Source organism: Gymnoscopelus braueri (genome assembly GCF_963280865.1).
Source record: "Gymnoscopelus braueri genome assembly, chromosome: 4".
NCBI lineage: Eukaryota > Metazoa > Chordata > Actinopteri > Myctophiformes > Myctophidae > Gymnoscopelus > Gymnoscopelus braueri.
The window spans coordinates 26,985,642-27,002,327 of record NC_137605.1 but is presented as its reverse complement, the minus strand read 5'-3'; the positions used below and the strand labels follow the sequence as shown (position 1 = coordinate 27,002,327).

Genomic DNA, 16,686 nt, shown 5'->3' with positions numbered 1-16,686 from the left:
AGAGCCAATCAGAAGCTGCAAGTCATACAAGCCATCAATCATGTGTAATTTTTAGCCAATCACAGATCAGACTGTGGTGTGCTCCCGTCATCTCCGTCGCAAACGGAACCGTCGTAAAGAAACGTTCCGCTGCCGGTAAGTGGAGTAAAGTTCATGGCGGGTGACTGATGCGGTGGCATACATATAGGTCGATCAGTTCACACAGTTAATAAGCATTTATCCCCCCCTCACCCCAGGCAAACCTCATATTATTCAGACAACATAGATAGGCTACACATTGATATCAAAATGTGTCCATGGATCATCTCATCTGCATCGAGATATATCTCATGCCAATATAACTTTTAAATCACCCATTCAGACAACTCTGATTTTATTCAAGTAACGTAATCAGGCAACGTACGAGTATACTGTATGTCGTTTATTTTCGCAGTATGTGGAATGAAACCATCACCATGAAACAACAACACTAAAATGTGCCTTTAAAAATACATGGATGGGACATTGAAGAACATGCAGACAGTAAACACAGATACAACAATTCACAACTTAACAGAATAATAACACTAGTTATGTTAATATTTTAGGTATAGGTTCATTATCCATGCATGTTTGTCAAAGAGTATTTTTGGCCAGGAGATCAGATTAACTGCAAAATCCATAAACTCCATCTATGATTGAGTCAAACATTCTCCTGGAGGAAATTTACTCCGATTTTTTTCCATGCACTTTGCTAGTGAGTTATAGTTTCGCCATAAAATCTTCACTTGGGCAAAAAAAATAATAGGCTACCCTGTAATCACAATTTAGGCTAATTATATAGGCTATACATTCCTGTGATGGCTTGTCTGTCAAAAGGCTGGCTCAAATATATTAAGGTTGAATAAAATCATCTAGCCTACTATGCAATAACAGATTATGCAACAACAATATTATTAAGAAACACAATACAAGCCAGCATTTCACAGTACATCACATCCCTGTTTAGGATAAGAGTGGGTGGTTCTGGATCAATTCTACTGATGTCCCTGTTCCAGTGGAAAGATGTTTTGAAGTATAACGGTAACCGAGATTAGCGAAGCGTCATCGGACTTTAAGTTTCTTTACATATTTTGACGTATTAAACTTGTACAAGCATAGCTTTGAAGGGCTCGTGCGCTACTACTGAAGTTCCAATCAACACAAACAAGAATGCGACGGTCCAAATCGAGGCAGTGAACGCAGACCCGATCCAGATCCACTTCCAGCAGCGGTCTCCATTTTAACTCCCTGACCGATCACCATACCTCACGTGTCTTGGGGCTGTCAGTGTCTCCTCTCACATGACCCGAGTGTTTGTTCCCGTGATCAGCACTTCCATCTCCGCCTGTGTGACACAGAATATCACTTTTTATCACAACCCTGATGGATATGCTCGAACAGAGTCTGGACACCACAAGGTAATCCACTGCCAGCTAAGATGGCTATAACTGAAGCCCAGGCTAATGTTATTATGCGGCTAGCTGGTGACTGCTATAAGCACAGGCCTGGAAAACTATTAACTATAGTTTCAAAAGGAATGATATACTTATTGCAATACACTATTCAGCGAGAGAGAGTGGTGGAAAGTAACTAAGTACATGTACTCAAGTACAATTTTGGGGTACTTTTACTTTATTTGAGTATTTCCAATTTTCTGTACTTTTACCCCACTACATCTCAGAGGTAAATATTGTACTTTTTACACCACTACAATTATTTGACAGCTTTAGTTACTTTGTAGATTTTGATTATTATTACAAAACCTATTACATTAACCACTCCAGCCCTATAAACATTTCGGCCAATTGAAAATAGCCGATCTACAAGCTTGACACTTGAAGATCTGCTATTTTCAAATGATTTTTATACATTTTATACATTTGAACTTGTGAAACGGGACATATGCTACATAATGAGTACTTTCTACTTTTGGTACTTTTAAGTACATTTTGATGACAATACTTTTGTACTTTTACTCAAGTACATTTTGAATTCCGGACTTTTAATTGTAACAGAGTATTTCTACACTGCAGTATTGACACCTTTACATTAGTAAAAAAAAAAAGAGTACTTTTTCCACCACTGGAGAGAGAAGCAGTCCACTATATCTTAAAGGTTGAAACTAAAGCTGTTGCCAAGATGTTGAAAAGGCAACGGGAAGGCAGGAACATGAACATGTTCTTTCACTGTTGTATTGGGAGTACTTTTGGACGATGGTGACATTGTGCACGACAAACTGGCTGTATGTATCAAATTAGCTCAGCTGAAGTTAAGGATGACTTAAAACTAGGCAAGAGATACACTGTCAGTGCTTCAGCTTGCTGCCAATTTAGAGAACATAAGGTGATCATTACATTCAGCTAGTTTTTAAATTTGCTTTCCCTCCTGTTTTGCAGCCAAGAAAAGCAAGAAGAGGAGATTGTTCAGATATCTGAAGGTAAAGGACCCTGGTCGTGTTGTCTAATATATTAGACAAGGCATTATAATAATAATAATAATAATAATAATAATAATAAACTTTATTTAAATAGCACCTTTTTAAGTGCTTAACCACTTGAAATCAAACAGTAAATCATAAACAATGACCGAAACAAAAATAGCACAATATCCGTATCATCGACTGTTACTTTTTAACAGCATTCATGTGTAGAGTTGTTGTTGTTGTCTGTGTTTTCCTGCTCATCCTTAGTTATATTATGTATTGCTTGGTTCTAAAATAACAATACAAAGCAGTGTTATGTTGTCCTTCACAGCTGACTTGGGTCTTGGTAGGATCATTGCTTAGTTTCCCCCCCCCTCCTCCTCCTCCTCCTCCTCCTCCTTATACTGGCTTTTTACTCCCTTTCCTGGAGACGCAGCAGGGGGCGAGGAGCAGACAGCTGTTACAATAGCCAGCCTTCAGCAGGCTTCAGCATTCGGTGACCACAACATACAATACCAGTTCCGCACAGAGGGGGGCCAGGTACGTCTACAATGAGTGGGAAAATAACAAGTTCACATTGCAGCACAAGAGTCTTTTTCTTGGGTAATGCTATTCTACATTGGGGTAGACTAGAGAGTTCACACGAAAAAGCGGTGCTCGCACATTATTTTCATGTTTCATCAAATGAAAATGAAATATTAACCCATTAAGACCTGAGGCCGATTCTACAAATGCCTTCTTCTAAATCAGTAGTTCTCACACTTTCAAGATTTTCCCCAAATGGTCAAAAATAGCAGATGTACAATTACCCAGATCACACTTTGTCTGCATTTGGTGGAAAATGTATACTGGAAATGGAATAGATTAATCAATGTTTCCTACCATCCCTGCCATAGCCCTGATAGTTGGGGTCTGTTCGTTTGGGCCCCTCACTCGCTTGTGCCATTTTAGTGCACACACACACAAAAAAAACTACCTGTGTAATTACCATTACACATTAAATCCACATTGCATTTTGCTTTAGAGGGAGATTGGGCTACATTGTTCTGCCTTCAGCCTTACTAATTAACTTTTATCAGTGAGGGTAAATTTCTTGACATTGGCAGCAGACTGTTTCAAAATGAATACAGAGGAAACAAGGATTAATAGTTTATAGGTGATGCGTGTTGCTCATTTGGCATAAACAGCACTGGTGTGAGTGATCATGTGATTCCAGTCTGGACCAGGATTGGCATGCGGCCGTGTCACATGTCAGTCAGGCGGAGAGTCACATGATTACGGGTTACAAATACAGATTCTTTTGAACAAACAGGCTGATTTCTTTTTTTTTATTAAATCGACCACATTCTGAAGCATAAGCATAATGCCTGGGATTTTGACATGCTTAAATTTGAACAGTTGCGTCAGATGGTAGAATTGGCTGAACTGAAACTACTGGATACAATAAAGACATCTACATGGTAGGTAATGTTTACATTCATCAGTGGCTGGCTGATCTCTCTGTTTTCTTGTCTCACTCCATGGGTCTCTCATTTCTCTCTTTTGGTCTCTCTTTTTCTTTACTCTTTGTATCTTTCACTTTCATCATTTCACCCCCCTTTCTCTGTCTAACCCCCCTTTCTCAGGTGACGTACCGTGTCGTCCAGGTGACGGACCAGCAGCTGGAGGGGAGAGACGAAGGAGGAGGGTTGAGCGTGGTCTCCTCGGCCGCTTTCGCTGGCGCTCCTCAAGCAGTAGCACAGGTACCAGAACCCACAGCAACTTGGCAACAGTGTCCCGCAAACCTGGCTCCACTAAAGGCTAATTTATGCACATGGACAATGTGACGGTGTATAAATTAACCTTAAGATGAACAGAAATTATCCAGAAGCATGAACATTTTGAATGATAATTAATGTCTAGTCTAGTGAGCAAGAAGGCTCCAGTCAAAGAACCATTTTATGACTAAGTTGGCAGTAGCATTGATTCATTGTTTCCAACTGTGCCGTTGTTTACTATTCTGGGGGAATTGTTCTTATGTGACTAGTAGTTTTGTACTGCTACCGTAGAGCTATTGCATTGTGTGGATGCATGCAACCATGTATTTTATGCACAGAATGTCACATACTATGTACAGACCTCTCACCTGCCTCCTCTTATCTCCGCTAACAAGTCTCCCACTTGCCAAACTGCACCATTGCTTCTTTCAAAATGCCAGAAGACCCGGAGAACAGCCAAAATGTGTGTGTGTGTGTGTGTTTTGTGTGAGAGCAACAGAGGTGTGTTGCTTCTAGATAAAAACCCTCTCCCCTATGGCTTGATTTATACATGTTGTGAGCTTGTAGATCAGCTATTTTCGGCACACAAAGTCGGCGCCCAACTAAGTATAAATCAGGCTTATGTCTGTCTGTCTGTCTCTGTCACAGGCTGTGATCCAGAACCCCTTCAGTAATGGCGGGAGCCCAGCAGGGGAGGCAGTGGGAGGAGAGACACGCTTTGCTTACTTCCCCGCAACAGCGGTGAGCGACGGGACAGTGTCTGTGCAGGCCACTACGGATCCCACTCTCACACAGGCAGGGGGTGAGTCAAGACACTAAAATGTATTTACTGTGTACTTAGTTTGGTGCTGGACTGGTGTCGTACTCTGAAAATCTATCTATCAGATCTCTAAGCACACAACACGTCGCAGCTCGACATGTTGTGAGCTTATCATAGACTGTGATTGTGACATGGCACAGAATAAGATGAAGCCTCACAACAAGGCTCGGCTATGTGGGGGGAAAAACGGAACAATAATGAAATGACCTGAAATGACCAAAAGATATATGAGTGATGCCACTGTATATATGCCTAACTGAAACCAGAATCATATACTTCCCATTGTCTTTCTACTCTTCTGACTTCTCTCTTCACTTCCCCAGGTCAATTTTACGTGATGATGACCCCCCCTGATGTTATTCAGACAGGCACGCAACGAACCATAGCGCCACGCACACAGCCCTATCCTGCGTGAGTATCCGCTCCACTATGCTATCTACCTCCCCCTTGGGAAGGTGACACCACTGACGGTGCAGTCGCACCGGCACGACTGAATGAGCCAAAGCTGGCTCGGTGCTTGGAAGTACGGTATCGTCGTTATCTTTGAAGAAAGAAAAAGAAAGTCAGTTTGACTTTGGCCTCTTTTATTTTGCTGGGGAATAAGACATCAATTGCAGTCTTGCATTTTCGAGGAAATTTATTTTGCTGTTGAAAAGCAGAGAGAAATTTCTCTTTTGATGTTCACCGCTATAGAGCTACTATGCATGTATACTTTTCTAACTTGAGCCAGACTGTGTTTGTTTGCCTGCGGGGTCTCTCTCTCAGCTCTCCGCTGAGATTGGTGCTGAGCAGGGTGATGTAATCCTGGGGATCTTTATCTCTGCATGTCCTGCCTGACCTGGTTTCTCTTTTCTTCCTTCTTTATTCTGTTTACCTCGACAGCAGAACCGTGTGTGCATCGTAATGCTCTCGTCGAAACATTTAATCTGTTGATTGCAATCAGAGAGATAACAGACAATCAGGGTGCATTTAAATATAGCAAAAATTTACTTGTGGCTACATATTCCTTGTCAGAGGCTAGACGCATAGTACCTTAAACATATTAGCTATAACTTTCATTTAGAAATAGAGTATTCCAGTGTCCTTCCATACTGACTCAGAGTATGCTTATGTGCTCGACATGCTGTTGCTCATGAGTCTTATGGCTCAGAAATATAAAGCCATTTAAGGTTAAATTGTGTATTTTTTTCCCCCTCCTTTTGCATTTGGAGAAAAATGGATACACAGTCCTTTGCTTGTTTATCTGCCCAAGATGAGCACATGATCTATTTGGCAAATTAAATTATCTTGGAGCCGAGTGTATATTTCTGCCATTTCGCTCCACGCTTGCACTCTAAATATGACTACATTTTAGGCATTTGGCTGACACTCTTACTCAGAGCAGCTTACTATGAATGTGCAGGTAGTCCGCCAGTGTCTCGCTCAAGGACACAAACACGTGGCTGTTGAGGAACACACTTTACCATTGTCGGTTGTTATTTCTAAGCACTAGGCCTGTCTGCTGCCTCCACCTCACAAATGCTAAATGTGACTTTTTCACACTAATCTATTCAATGTAGTCTATATTTATAAATGGGCTTGTCATGTATGGTCTAGTTATCAAATGTCACCCCTGTGAATAGACACAAACAGAAAGACATTATTGATACTTATAATTGGACTTGATTTTGAATTTAAATGTAATTTAAATGATTGTATTTGGTCTGCCAGTACATGTGACTTTTGGAGTCACCTGGTTTGGAGTCACCAATTATTCAACTATCAAGTGTAACCATGTGGCTTAATATAATGTGGCGCACAACACATATAAACAGGTGAAACATGTATAGTTCTATTTTTCTTCTCTTAACACCAAGTTGGGGAGGCAGTAGCTTAGTGGGTAGACACGTCTCGTAATCAGAAAGTCACCGGTTCACGGCCCGCCTATGTCTATGTGTGGAAGTGTCCCTGAGCAAGACACTTAACTCCTAACAGCTGCCCTCCGAGCATTCATCACGACAATCTGAGCAGCCACCAGCTGGGTGAAGCTAAAACAGAATTTCCCCCATGTGATTAATAAAGGTCTACCAAGTCTAAAACTGTCTATTGCCAAATCACCCTCCTGTCTCGTTAAGCAGCATTCTCTGTTCCAGTCCATTCATGTGATTGGCTGAGCATTGTTCTGCGTGCTGGTCCATTCATGGTTCGATGCAAGAGATTTCAAGTAATGGGCCTTTTTCTACATTTGAGGTGCACTGAAGGGTGTTTCAGCTACCATTGATGGCAAATTCTGGCAGTTGCTGAGGTGGGATTAAAATTTCCAGGTGCATTCATGTGTGCACAATTTTAATTGAATTGGGATGTACAAAGATTACTTGTGTACAAGTCTATGATGGTTTTATAAATCTCAATGTTTTTGGGCGACCCATGTTTTTCTCATTTTGTCCGTACGCTCACTGATATGAATTCTACACAGAGTTTTATGCATGAGGCCCCTGGTGTGTGGATAGGATTAGAATATGAATCACAGGGGGTCCACAGCAGATTGCTTCTGCCTCTGTAACATTCAGCTAAGCATTTCTTTGAGTCACAGATCCTGACTCCATTTGGCATTACTGTTGGGCAGTATTATAGATGTGTGTGTGTGTGTGTGTGTGTGTGTGTGTGTGTGTGTTCTCAGAAGCAAATGGACTGTCTTGGATAACCCTAACCTACCACAGACCTCATTGCTGTCAGTTATGAGAACTGACATGTTTCATATGCCTGCACGTCTCTGTGCAGTATGTCAAAACAAGAAGCACTTTGTTCTCTCATCTGTCGGTCTGCCTATCTACACGTTCGTTTCTAATTATCTCCTCTGATACATTACTTATGATTCTCTTTATTTATTTTTCTCTGTGACAAAGGCAATGCCTGACATGAAAGTGTAACCTAATTACCACTGACAATGATGTGTTTGTGTAAAATGAATGCAAACTACCTGCCGTTCACAGAGATGAAAACGAGGTGCTGCAACATGACGGTTTAAACTGGTGAGGACAACTTCCACGACCCCTCCACCCTCACCACACACACGCACACACCTTTGCAGCCGACTAATAAAATTGGCCTAGATCACACAAAGAAGGATATGCAGCACACCAACCCATTCCCTCCAGTCTTCTCTGCTGGCTCCCTCCTGATTCTCCCTGCTCTTGATGTGTGGGGACACAGATATAGCATTTTCTTCAATGTTGTCCTTGATCCACTATTGTTAGTTACGCCTGTGGCAAAGTTGTTTTTCCATTAGGACTTTGGGAAATTGGGTTACTGTTATCCATTTAGAAATAGATGATATCTTCACTGTTATTCTGGTGTCGATTTTAAAAGACGTGCGTTCTCCTTCCTTCCTGTACTTTAATTTGGTCAGTAGTAATAAAAATGTATGAACGTATTGGGACAGCAGAGTAAAATCTGTAGTTCTAATCAAAAGATTGGAAAAGGATACTTAACTTTTATTAGCAGTTCCAGTCTGGCCATTTATCCATTGCAGAACAAATTTTTGCATGCAAATTGTTGGTGATCCATCATAATTACCAGTCTGTTTATCACCCAACAAGAGAATTGTCCTAGCCCAAGATTACGTCTTTTGTCTTGCGTCACATTTAGCAAAGATAGTAATCCACAGAGGACATGGATGAGTGTGTCTGACTCAGTTTCCAGGCCTTGAAATGGGGCATTGGGTGAAAACATTGCCAAAGTCTATTCCTCCAGATTGGTACAGTATAAGGGCATTGAAGCAATCAGGTTGTTCATGGCTAATCTTCTGGCCAAGTCATTCATACAATCATCCACATTTATCGCACCATACATACAATTACTGTGTGGCAGGATCCTTTTATACAGCTGAAATCCCATTAAGATGCATTGAGATACAACAGAGACTGCAGTTTCTAGCTTGGCTGACTCGAGCAGAGATGGAAACAGTGCTGAGCCATTGATAGGTCACAAGCTCAACACTAATATTGGTAATTAGTATGTATTAAGGGAAAATGGCTGTGTGAGTGACTTTGCATAACATTAATTAACTTTGCACACACACACACACACACACACACACACACACACAAACAAACTGCAAGCCCCCATTCACCTTCATTAAGGAAAGGGCTTAGGCTTATATGTGTTTATCCTTTATGTTTATATAGATAATTCCCATTATATGTAGGCTATACCATTTATTTATTTTTACTCTGAAGGATGTTTTGTTGAAACACAAATTCAGTAACTTTACAGCAAAAAGGAAATCTTAATTGTACCAATGATGTACCCTAAAAGCCCTAGTATGTTTTTGACACAGCCTGTATTTTCACATTAATTGGTTGAAATGCATTCCACTAGCAGGACAAAACCATGCTTGATATTTATAGTATATGCTAGCCTTGTCATTATGTATGTGTGCCATTGCCCTGTGCATAGCGTGGTGGGCAGCTGCATAACTCTCCCCGTCACGTCTCCGGAACTTAATTAACCAAATACCTAGGGGGAGAGACGGAGACAGTTGTGTCATTAGCCGTACGCCCAGACTCCAATAGACAGCATCTGTGTGTGTGCGTGCGTGCTTTTTTTTCTCAATGTTTTTATTTTTTTTAATTTATTTTTAAAGCACTGTAATTTTAACACATAATAAAACAGCAGGTTCCCTCAGGGCCACACCTGGGAAGAGGACAGCCAGATAGAATAAGAAATCTGCTACAGACATGACTCAATATTCCAGTCAGAGCATTTCCCCCAGTTCCCACCCTGGGGATGGTGTCATTACGGCATATGTTGCTTCATATGGATATAAATCAACATTGCTGCCAAAAGGCAACATGCAGCCTCTAATGCCCCTTGTCAAGTAGCACGGTGGTGGTGAGGGCTGTGATTACAGAAGTGGCCAATTGAAGGATAATGGAGAGAACGATTTTTAATTGGCACCAAATTTGATGGATGTGAGGCTTGGGGATTTTATGCAACTGAGAAAGAAGGTCGTGTATGAGAAGTGTTCTTAATTTGGCATTTGTCCACAGGAAAATGGATGGACCTCGAACGCCCCGTGATGAGAGGAGGAGAGCTCAACATAACGAAGGTGGGCATGCGGCTTCCGTTCGTGGCTTTGCGTTGTGGTCTGGCCCGCAAGTTTTAAGTTTTGCTGTCTGTATGTTGATGTCACCATATTTTTCATTAATTGGCCACTAGAGACTGCTGTTGTCATACTTCTTGAGAGAAGATACTGCGGTTGGGGTGGCGGGTGGGGGTGGGGGTAGGGTGGGGGAGCAGTGAATGAACAATATCTAAAAAAACTAATTCTCTATCTGTGGAGACTAGAATTCATTTTTCATTAATTTCTTCCGACATGATTTATTATGTCTAATGACCCGTTTTTATCTGTCTTTTTTCCCCAACCCATAAGTTGAGAGGAGGCGGAGAGACAAGATCAACAACTGGATCGTCACCCTCTCTAAAATCATCCCAGACTGCAACATGGACAGCACCAAGACGGGCGCAGTAAGGCCATTTAGCCTCGGTTTAACCCACCTGTGTACTGCTTTATGTCAACTACCATGTTAAAAAACCCCGTCCCCTGTCAACTTATAAACCGTGTGACATCACGTCTCTCTGTCCTCTAAGAGCAAAGGGGGCATCCTGTCCAAGGCATGTGACTACATCCGAGACCTAAGGCAGAGCAACCAACGGCTCCAGGAGAGTCTGAAGGAGGCAGAGAGGATACAGGTGGACAATGAGCTCTGCAGGCAGCAGGTAACCTGTCAAATATACAGTGTATATAAACAGATAGGATAGTCTCCCTTCTCGGTAATAGATTCCAGGAATGTTATGATATTATTATGTGATGATTATGATGAGATGTGGCACAAGTCACAGTATGTGGTGCAGTAGAGAGAGAGAGACGGAGAGAGAGGGGTGCTGGTGTGAATCATATCCTTTCTGTCGGTAAATACGCTCTCCAGACACTGCTTTGAATAAGAATGAAGGAGATAAGAAGATGATCTCTTCTTTAAGATCAAAAAGGTCAAATATGCTGATCAGTCAAACGTATGTCCTGATTTAATGGACTAAGCACTTTGTGTTTCTAAGCTTTCATGTTGAGATGTCGCCAACTAACAACTAAGTATGTGTGTGCACTTTCAGGATTTTTGTAGGTAGCTATAGATCTGATCAATACTGAAGATTTACTGTTTTTGGATATTTCTTGTAACTAAACAAATAATTCTGTAATAAAAAGGTTGCCCTCTTGGATATTTCTCTTAAAGGACCTTAACAGCATCATGTTATTGTCTATTCACAGCTTCAGTCATATGTTGTACATAAACAGACACATTTCCCATTTTCCCCCTCATTTTTAGATTTTATCTCCAAAGTCATTAAAACATTATCTCCTAAGTCATTAAAACAACCAATTACCTGAATAATTGAGCCAATGTTGGCTGAACATCATTTTGCGGTTAAATAGTTGTGGGTGTTTGAATTTCATGCGGAAATCAATATTCTTTCAGCTAGACTATCATATAATATCAAGCCTCACTTTAAAATGCAACAATAATATAACTGACAAAAACCAATCGCCCAATCATGTGTGTATGATTACCTATCTCAAGGAGGTTTCAAGTAGTAGACTGCAACGGACTGCTAAGGTTCACACAGGACCCAATACATATGAAATGAGGATAATGCTGAGATTAGGCTCGAGTCGCAGTATGCGCTTCAGTGGAGAGAGGTTGTGAGACACGGAGAGAAATACGTTTTACTCTACTGCGGTCGGTAGCGGGTGGTCGGCATCATCACTGTTGGATGAACCCAGGATCAAAAACTGCTTTTTAATATATCGTTATCTGGAAGAAACCTTGTAGGCCTATCACCATATTTCACCTTTTCTTATTTTTGACAGTTTATAGTTTATAAGTGACAGTTTCATGTATAAGAAGCGAAAATAGCCAAGCTACAAGCTCACAATGTGTCGCATGGAGCTTTTTGAAAAGTTTAGAAAATGTTCTCTATAATGACATACCCAAAATGGGGAAGCCAGGTTGAAAGTGTGTGAGGGCTAAGTATTAACAAGAGCTTGTGACTAAATAATAACTACATTGGATCCATTGGAACACAGCTTGTGTTTTCCATTTCCTAAAAGTAACTGTGTTGTGTGTCTGTATGTGTGCATTCAACACACTGGTTAGTCTCATTTCCATTAACTATGATGTAAACTAATCACCAGACATTAATCTTGTGTGGCCATCTCTGCCCTTTCTGTTGAGAAAGACGAAGGTCTGACAACGTGAGATTAAAATAATTGATAGGTCTTAAACACCCGACTTCAATGTTCAGAGCCACCTACAGTACTTTGGTGGAAGACCTGATGAAGCATGAATACCGTAACCAACACATAAACATAATGGAATAGATGCATAATTTGAGGCCCCCATGGATTGATTACTTCCTGTTCTATACATTTATTTCTATTAGTCATTTAACATTTTTGTTTGACAGATTTGAATTGAAAACATGTTTGTGGGCAGAAATGATCAACATCCAGGAGTGGGAGTGGGCAGCCTGAGCAGGGCTCTAGTCCCGGCGGCAAGTTTCCGTAGTCTGGATATGAACTATGCTAATGCAGAAAATAATGAAAACCCTGCAATTCTCATTAATGGCCTAGAGGGTTTGATTGATTGATTGATTGAATACTTTATTAAACAGAAATGCAAACAGCACGAATACAGTCATACACTTGGTCTAAAAGGATTTACACAAAAAAGTCAGAGTGGACTTGTTTCCATTGAGGTCCTATGTATTCAATTCATCAGCATAACATAAAAATAACACAAAATCTATATCATCACAAATATAAAACACTATGTACAGAGTAGGGAAAAAAAGGGGGGGGGGGGATGTGATCACCGTTCTAAGGAAAAGTGATAATTTACCTCCCGGAAATTCCAAGATGGTGGATTTGAATTGGCTGAAATAGTGGGTTCAAAACGGTTGTGTAGAAACCGATGGGTGACGTCACGGCTCCCTTTGTCCATATTATTGGACGCTAGTTGCTGCATGTTGATTATTATCAACATAATTAGTATAATTGTTGATTGTTATATTGAAATGTATGGATTACGATGGCTTCCTCAGAAGAAAACAAAACAAAAAACATATATTGTTTGGAAAACGGACAGCAGGAATGTCAAGTATATTGTGGGTCTAGTCAATGGGCTGAACATGTCAGACTGCAAATACAAAACTGCAAGACGTGTGAAAAAAAGCTGTGAATTTTAATGATGCGTAGTGTGAGCAAGTTCAGGCTGATACAGTCGAGAGCCTGCATCACTACGTGGGCAATGCATGTATGTGACGTGTCGGCTACACTGATGTGTCAAGCAGTCTATTTAATCTCATTCACTGTTTTTCCTCTTGCTGTCAGTGTCACTGAAGTGTGTTTGTTTGCTCCCACCACCACCACAACACCATCAGTGGGCTCTGCTTTCCCTAAGGGTTCTGTTTTCCCCTGGGAGGTTGGTTTTATATGTATAACTCCCTGCTCTTAAATGGTTGTCTTCTAAGGTGCTGAGCAGGGAGTAATGGGGAAAAGGGCCAATATAGCAGTGCCTGAACGCCAAGATATATACAGTAGCAGTGCCTGAACGGCAAGATATATACAGTAGCGGTGCTTAAACGCCAAGATATATACTGTATACAGTAGCAGTGCCTGAATGGCTAGATCAAATACAATGTTCACACTTGTATTTATATTTAATAAATGCGATGATTTCAGTCCATTAGTGAGTTATCTGACTGAACTGTTATTTTCTGTTATTGAGAAGTGTGCACACACACCCCTCCCCTTATTAGTATTCTCACTTCATTTTGACAGATGGTAGGGAAGCGCGAGGGGACATGCAGCTCAGCTGGCATTCAATCTGAGGCCAGTACAGCTGTACAATGTGGCTCCAGAGATGGCTCTCTTCACCACACTACCCCATCTCAGAGCACGGCAGGGCATATGTGCTTCATATCAACTAGATTAGACTCATTCACAGTGTACCGCAGTGCCTGCAACCCATCCCCGTATGTATTTTCTGTAATTTCTCTAAAACAACCCCCAACCCCCCCAAAGGTCCTAGCCTGCATAGTTTACCATCAGGCCCTGACAAAGAGTTTATGCTTCTACAACAAGAACTGCTACCTGAAACGAGCAGTGGGAGAGATAGGGGAGTTGTACTGTATGGGGTTGTGCAAGGACTTAACGGCATACTAATGCACTCAAAAGGTAATGTGAAACCTTACAGCTCAGAGGCTGTCACATTCCCCCGCTCAAACAAAGGCCCGCGAGGGCATTGACGGTAGATATATTCCCATTCCTACATTCAAAGCGCAATATCCGCTTGTCGAACCCGCAGCCTGAGCGACACAGCGCATTAGGGATTCACCCAAGGGAATGGAGCAAAGTGGACTTACCCTGAGAATTCATAAGCTAGTTGGTTGTGGGCAGGGGAGTCTTTGTGAAGTGCCGAGTGTGATACTGTTCAGTCGTAGGGACACTGTAGTCCCATGTGTACATCAAAAGCATGTGTGCAACACATCAAAGAGTAAAGTTTTGGCCCTGTATACTCACAGGGATGATGAAGATGGCGATGACAGTAATAGGATGTGTTTGTGTGTTTGTTTGTTTTTCAGATAGAGGAGCTGAAGAACGAGAATGCCTTGCTCCGAGCGCAACTCCAGCAACATGGCATTGAGATGGTCGGTGAGACGCCACTGCAGTGAAGGAGAGAGAGAACAAAAAAAGAACAAGGAGGAGTATCACCACTTGAATACATCACCAACTCGGAGAGAAGACAAAGAGTAGAGGGCAGACAAAATGACAGACAAATGAATGAACTTGTGAAGAATCACTTTCTTTTTTGCTTTTTTTTGCCGAACGCATTCTTTCTCCTGGGATCCCAGGCTGTGTTCCAGGAAACCCTGCTCTAGACTCTTCCACTCCTATTGAGATGACCACCATTTAGAAATGTGCTCTAAGGACAAAAACGCTCATCATCACCACCACTACAACTGCCACTATGACCACCACCATCACCACCACCACCACCAACAACAACGCTACCAGAGCCATTTACTAGCATTTAGAAAAGCAAAATCTCTGCTGACTCCTCTCTTGTTTTTGTACTTACGCAACCTCACTCATGGACTGTGATGTTGACCTTTTTGTCATTCACTTCCCTCCCCTTCTCCTGACAACTGCCTGACTTAGTTCATGCTTTTACTCCTTTGTGTGTGTGTGTGTGTGTGTGTGTGTGTGTGTGTGTGTGTGTGTGTTCGCGCACAATTTTGTTTCTGTATTAATATTTTGTTGTTTTTAGCTGTTGTGTGTTAATTTATTAGTCCGCTTGCTGTCAGAAACCCTGACGGAGACCAGTTACGTTGAAGCTGAAGAACCCTAGAGAATTTGATTGAAGTGCAAGTGGAAAATGGCAAATTATGCAAACCACTGTGATTTGGCACAGTGGGGAAATAATGTCTTCGTTTTATCCAAGTGACACAGATATCTGTGGTATTGTTACGACAGGCAAAGCAGAAGCTTTACTTTGATATATGTGACAGCTCTTGGTGCTAGGGTGAAATGTGTTTTGATACAACTTCCGGATGTTAGCGCAGATGTTTTAAGATGTTGGAGGAAGATTATGTTGCTGGTGTAAACATAGGAAAGAATGGTAATCAATAACTCATTAACTATGCTGGCCCTTTGTAATAATAACTATTAAGTGTAAGCAACCGTTACACTTCATTGCAGTAGTGTGTTGCTCTACAACATGGATTGTGGGGCATTTCATTGGCCAGAGAAATGGCCAATCTGTGAGCTTTTATCAAGTACATGAAATGTACAAGATTATAATTTCCTAAATGCTCTGTTTTGCAGATCGGGTGCAGTGTAGAATTCTAACTTTTGCCAAACTAAATATAGGCACTACATTATTATTATTATTATTATTTTTGGTCATCTTCTGTTCATGTGTGATTTTCTGGTGTCTCGATATATGTAAGAATATCCCACATGTGTTTCATTTGAAGCTGTTTGCACTATTCTGGTAATGCAACACCCTTCAAATGGAGTCCAATGCACAAGAGGAAGAGTACCCTGGAGAGAAACACTGAAGACTTTCAGCTCAATATAGTCAGACAACAGAGAATATTCTGTGTTGCACTTCTTAGCTGAGCAGAACTCACTCTCCAAGGTGGAAAAAAAAGAAAAGAAATGTCTTGCATATTTCTCCACCCACTCAGGTGAACAGTAACCAAGCTGTAATTGGTTGTACAAACTGAAAAACGAATATTAATCATGCTGATGATGATGTGTATGAATATACATGATGTATTTTTCTCCTGCTTTGGGCAATGTGGGTGAAATTGGAAGAGAGATATCAAGGTTTGGAGTCACTTATTGGAGTGTGATTGCGTTTCCCTGTGTCAACAGCTCAGGATCCAGCAAAGCAAAACCAACGCTGAGACCCCTGGCAAAATCGCACAGACTTTTATCACATTTGAATATCTCAGACTGTTAGTTAATGCCATGTGCTTTGGAAGTGATGTTCTGCTCTTGCTGCTGAATTCTAATTTATCTTGGATAGTGCAAGTATGCGAGCTTTCAAAAAGAAAACAAA

At 41.2% G+C, this 16,686-nt stretch overlaps 1 protein-coding gene across 4 annotated transcripts; it reads left to right on the top strand.

Annotated features, from left to right (window-relative positions):
* The first annotated feature begins 89 nt into the window (after positions 1-89).
* On the top strand, positions 90-16,686 carry usf2l (upstream transcription factor 2, c-fos interacting-like). 4 transcript variants are annotated; one of them, XM_080427551.1, is made up of 11 exons: positions 90-1,439; positions 2,418-2,458; positions 2,883-2,983; positions 4,069-4,185; positions 4,849-5,002; positions 5,344-5,431; positions 7,993-8,031; positions 10,051-10,109; positions 10,434-10,528; positions 10,652-10,780; positions 14,702-16,686. In XM_080427551.1, exons 1-11 carry the CDS (start codon positions 1,405-1,407, stop codon positions 14,789-14,791), a joined length of 948 nt encoding a protein of 315 aa, XP_080283677.1. In that variant the 5' UTR covers positions 90-1,404; the 3' UTR covers positions 14,792-16,686. The 4 variants fall into 4 exon arrangements, with proteins under 4 accessions (XP_080283677.1, XP_080283676.1, XP_080283675.1 ...); XM_080427550.1 differs by having other exon boundaries at positions 2,880-2,983; XM_080427549.1 differs by having other exon boundaries at positions 2,874-2,983.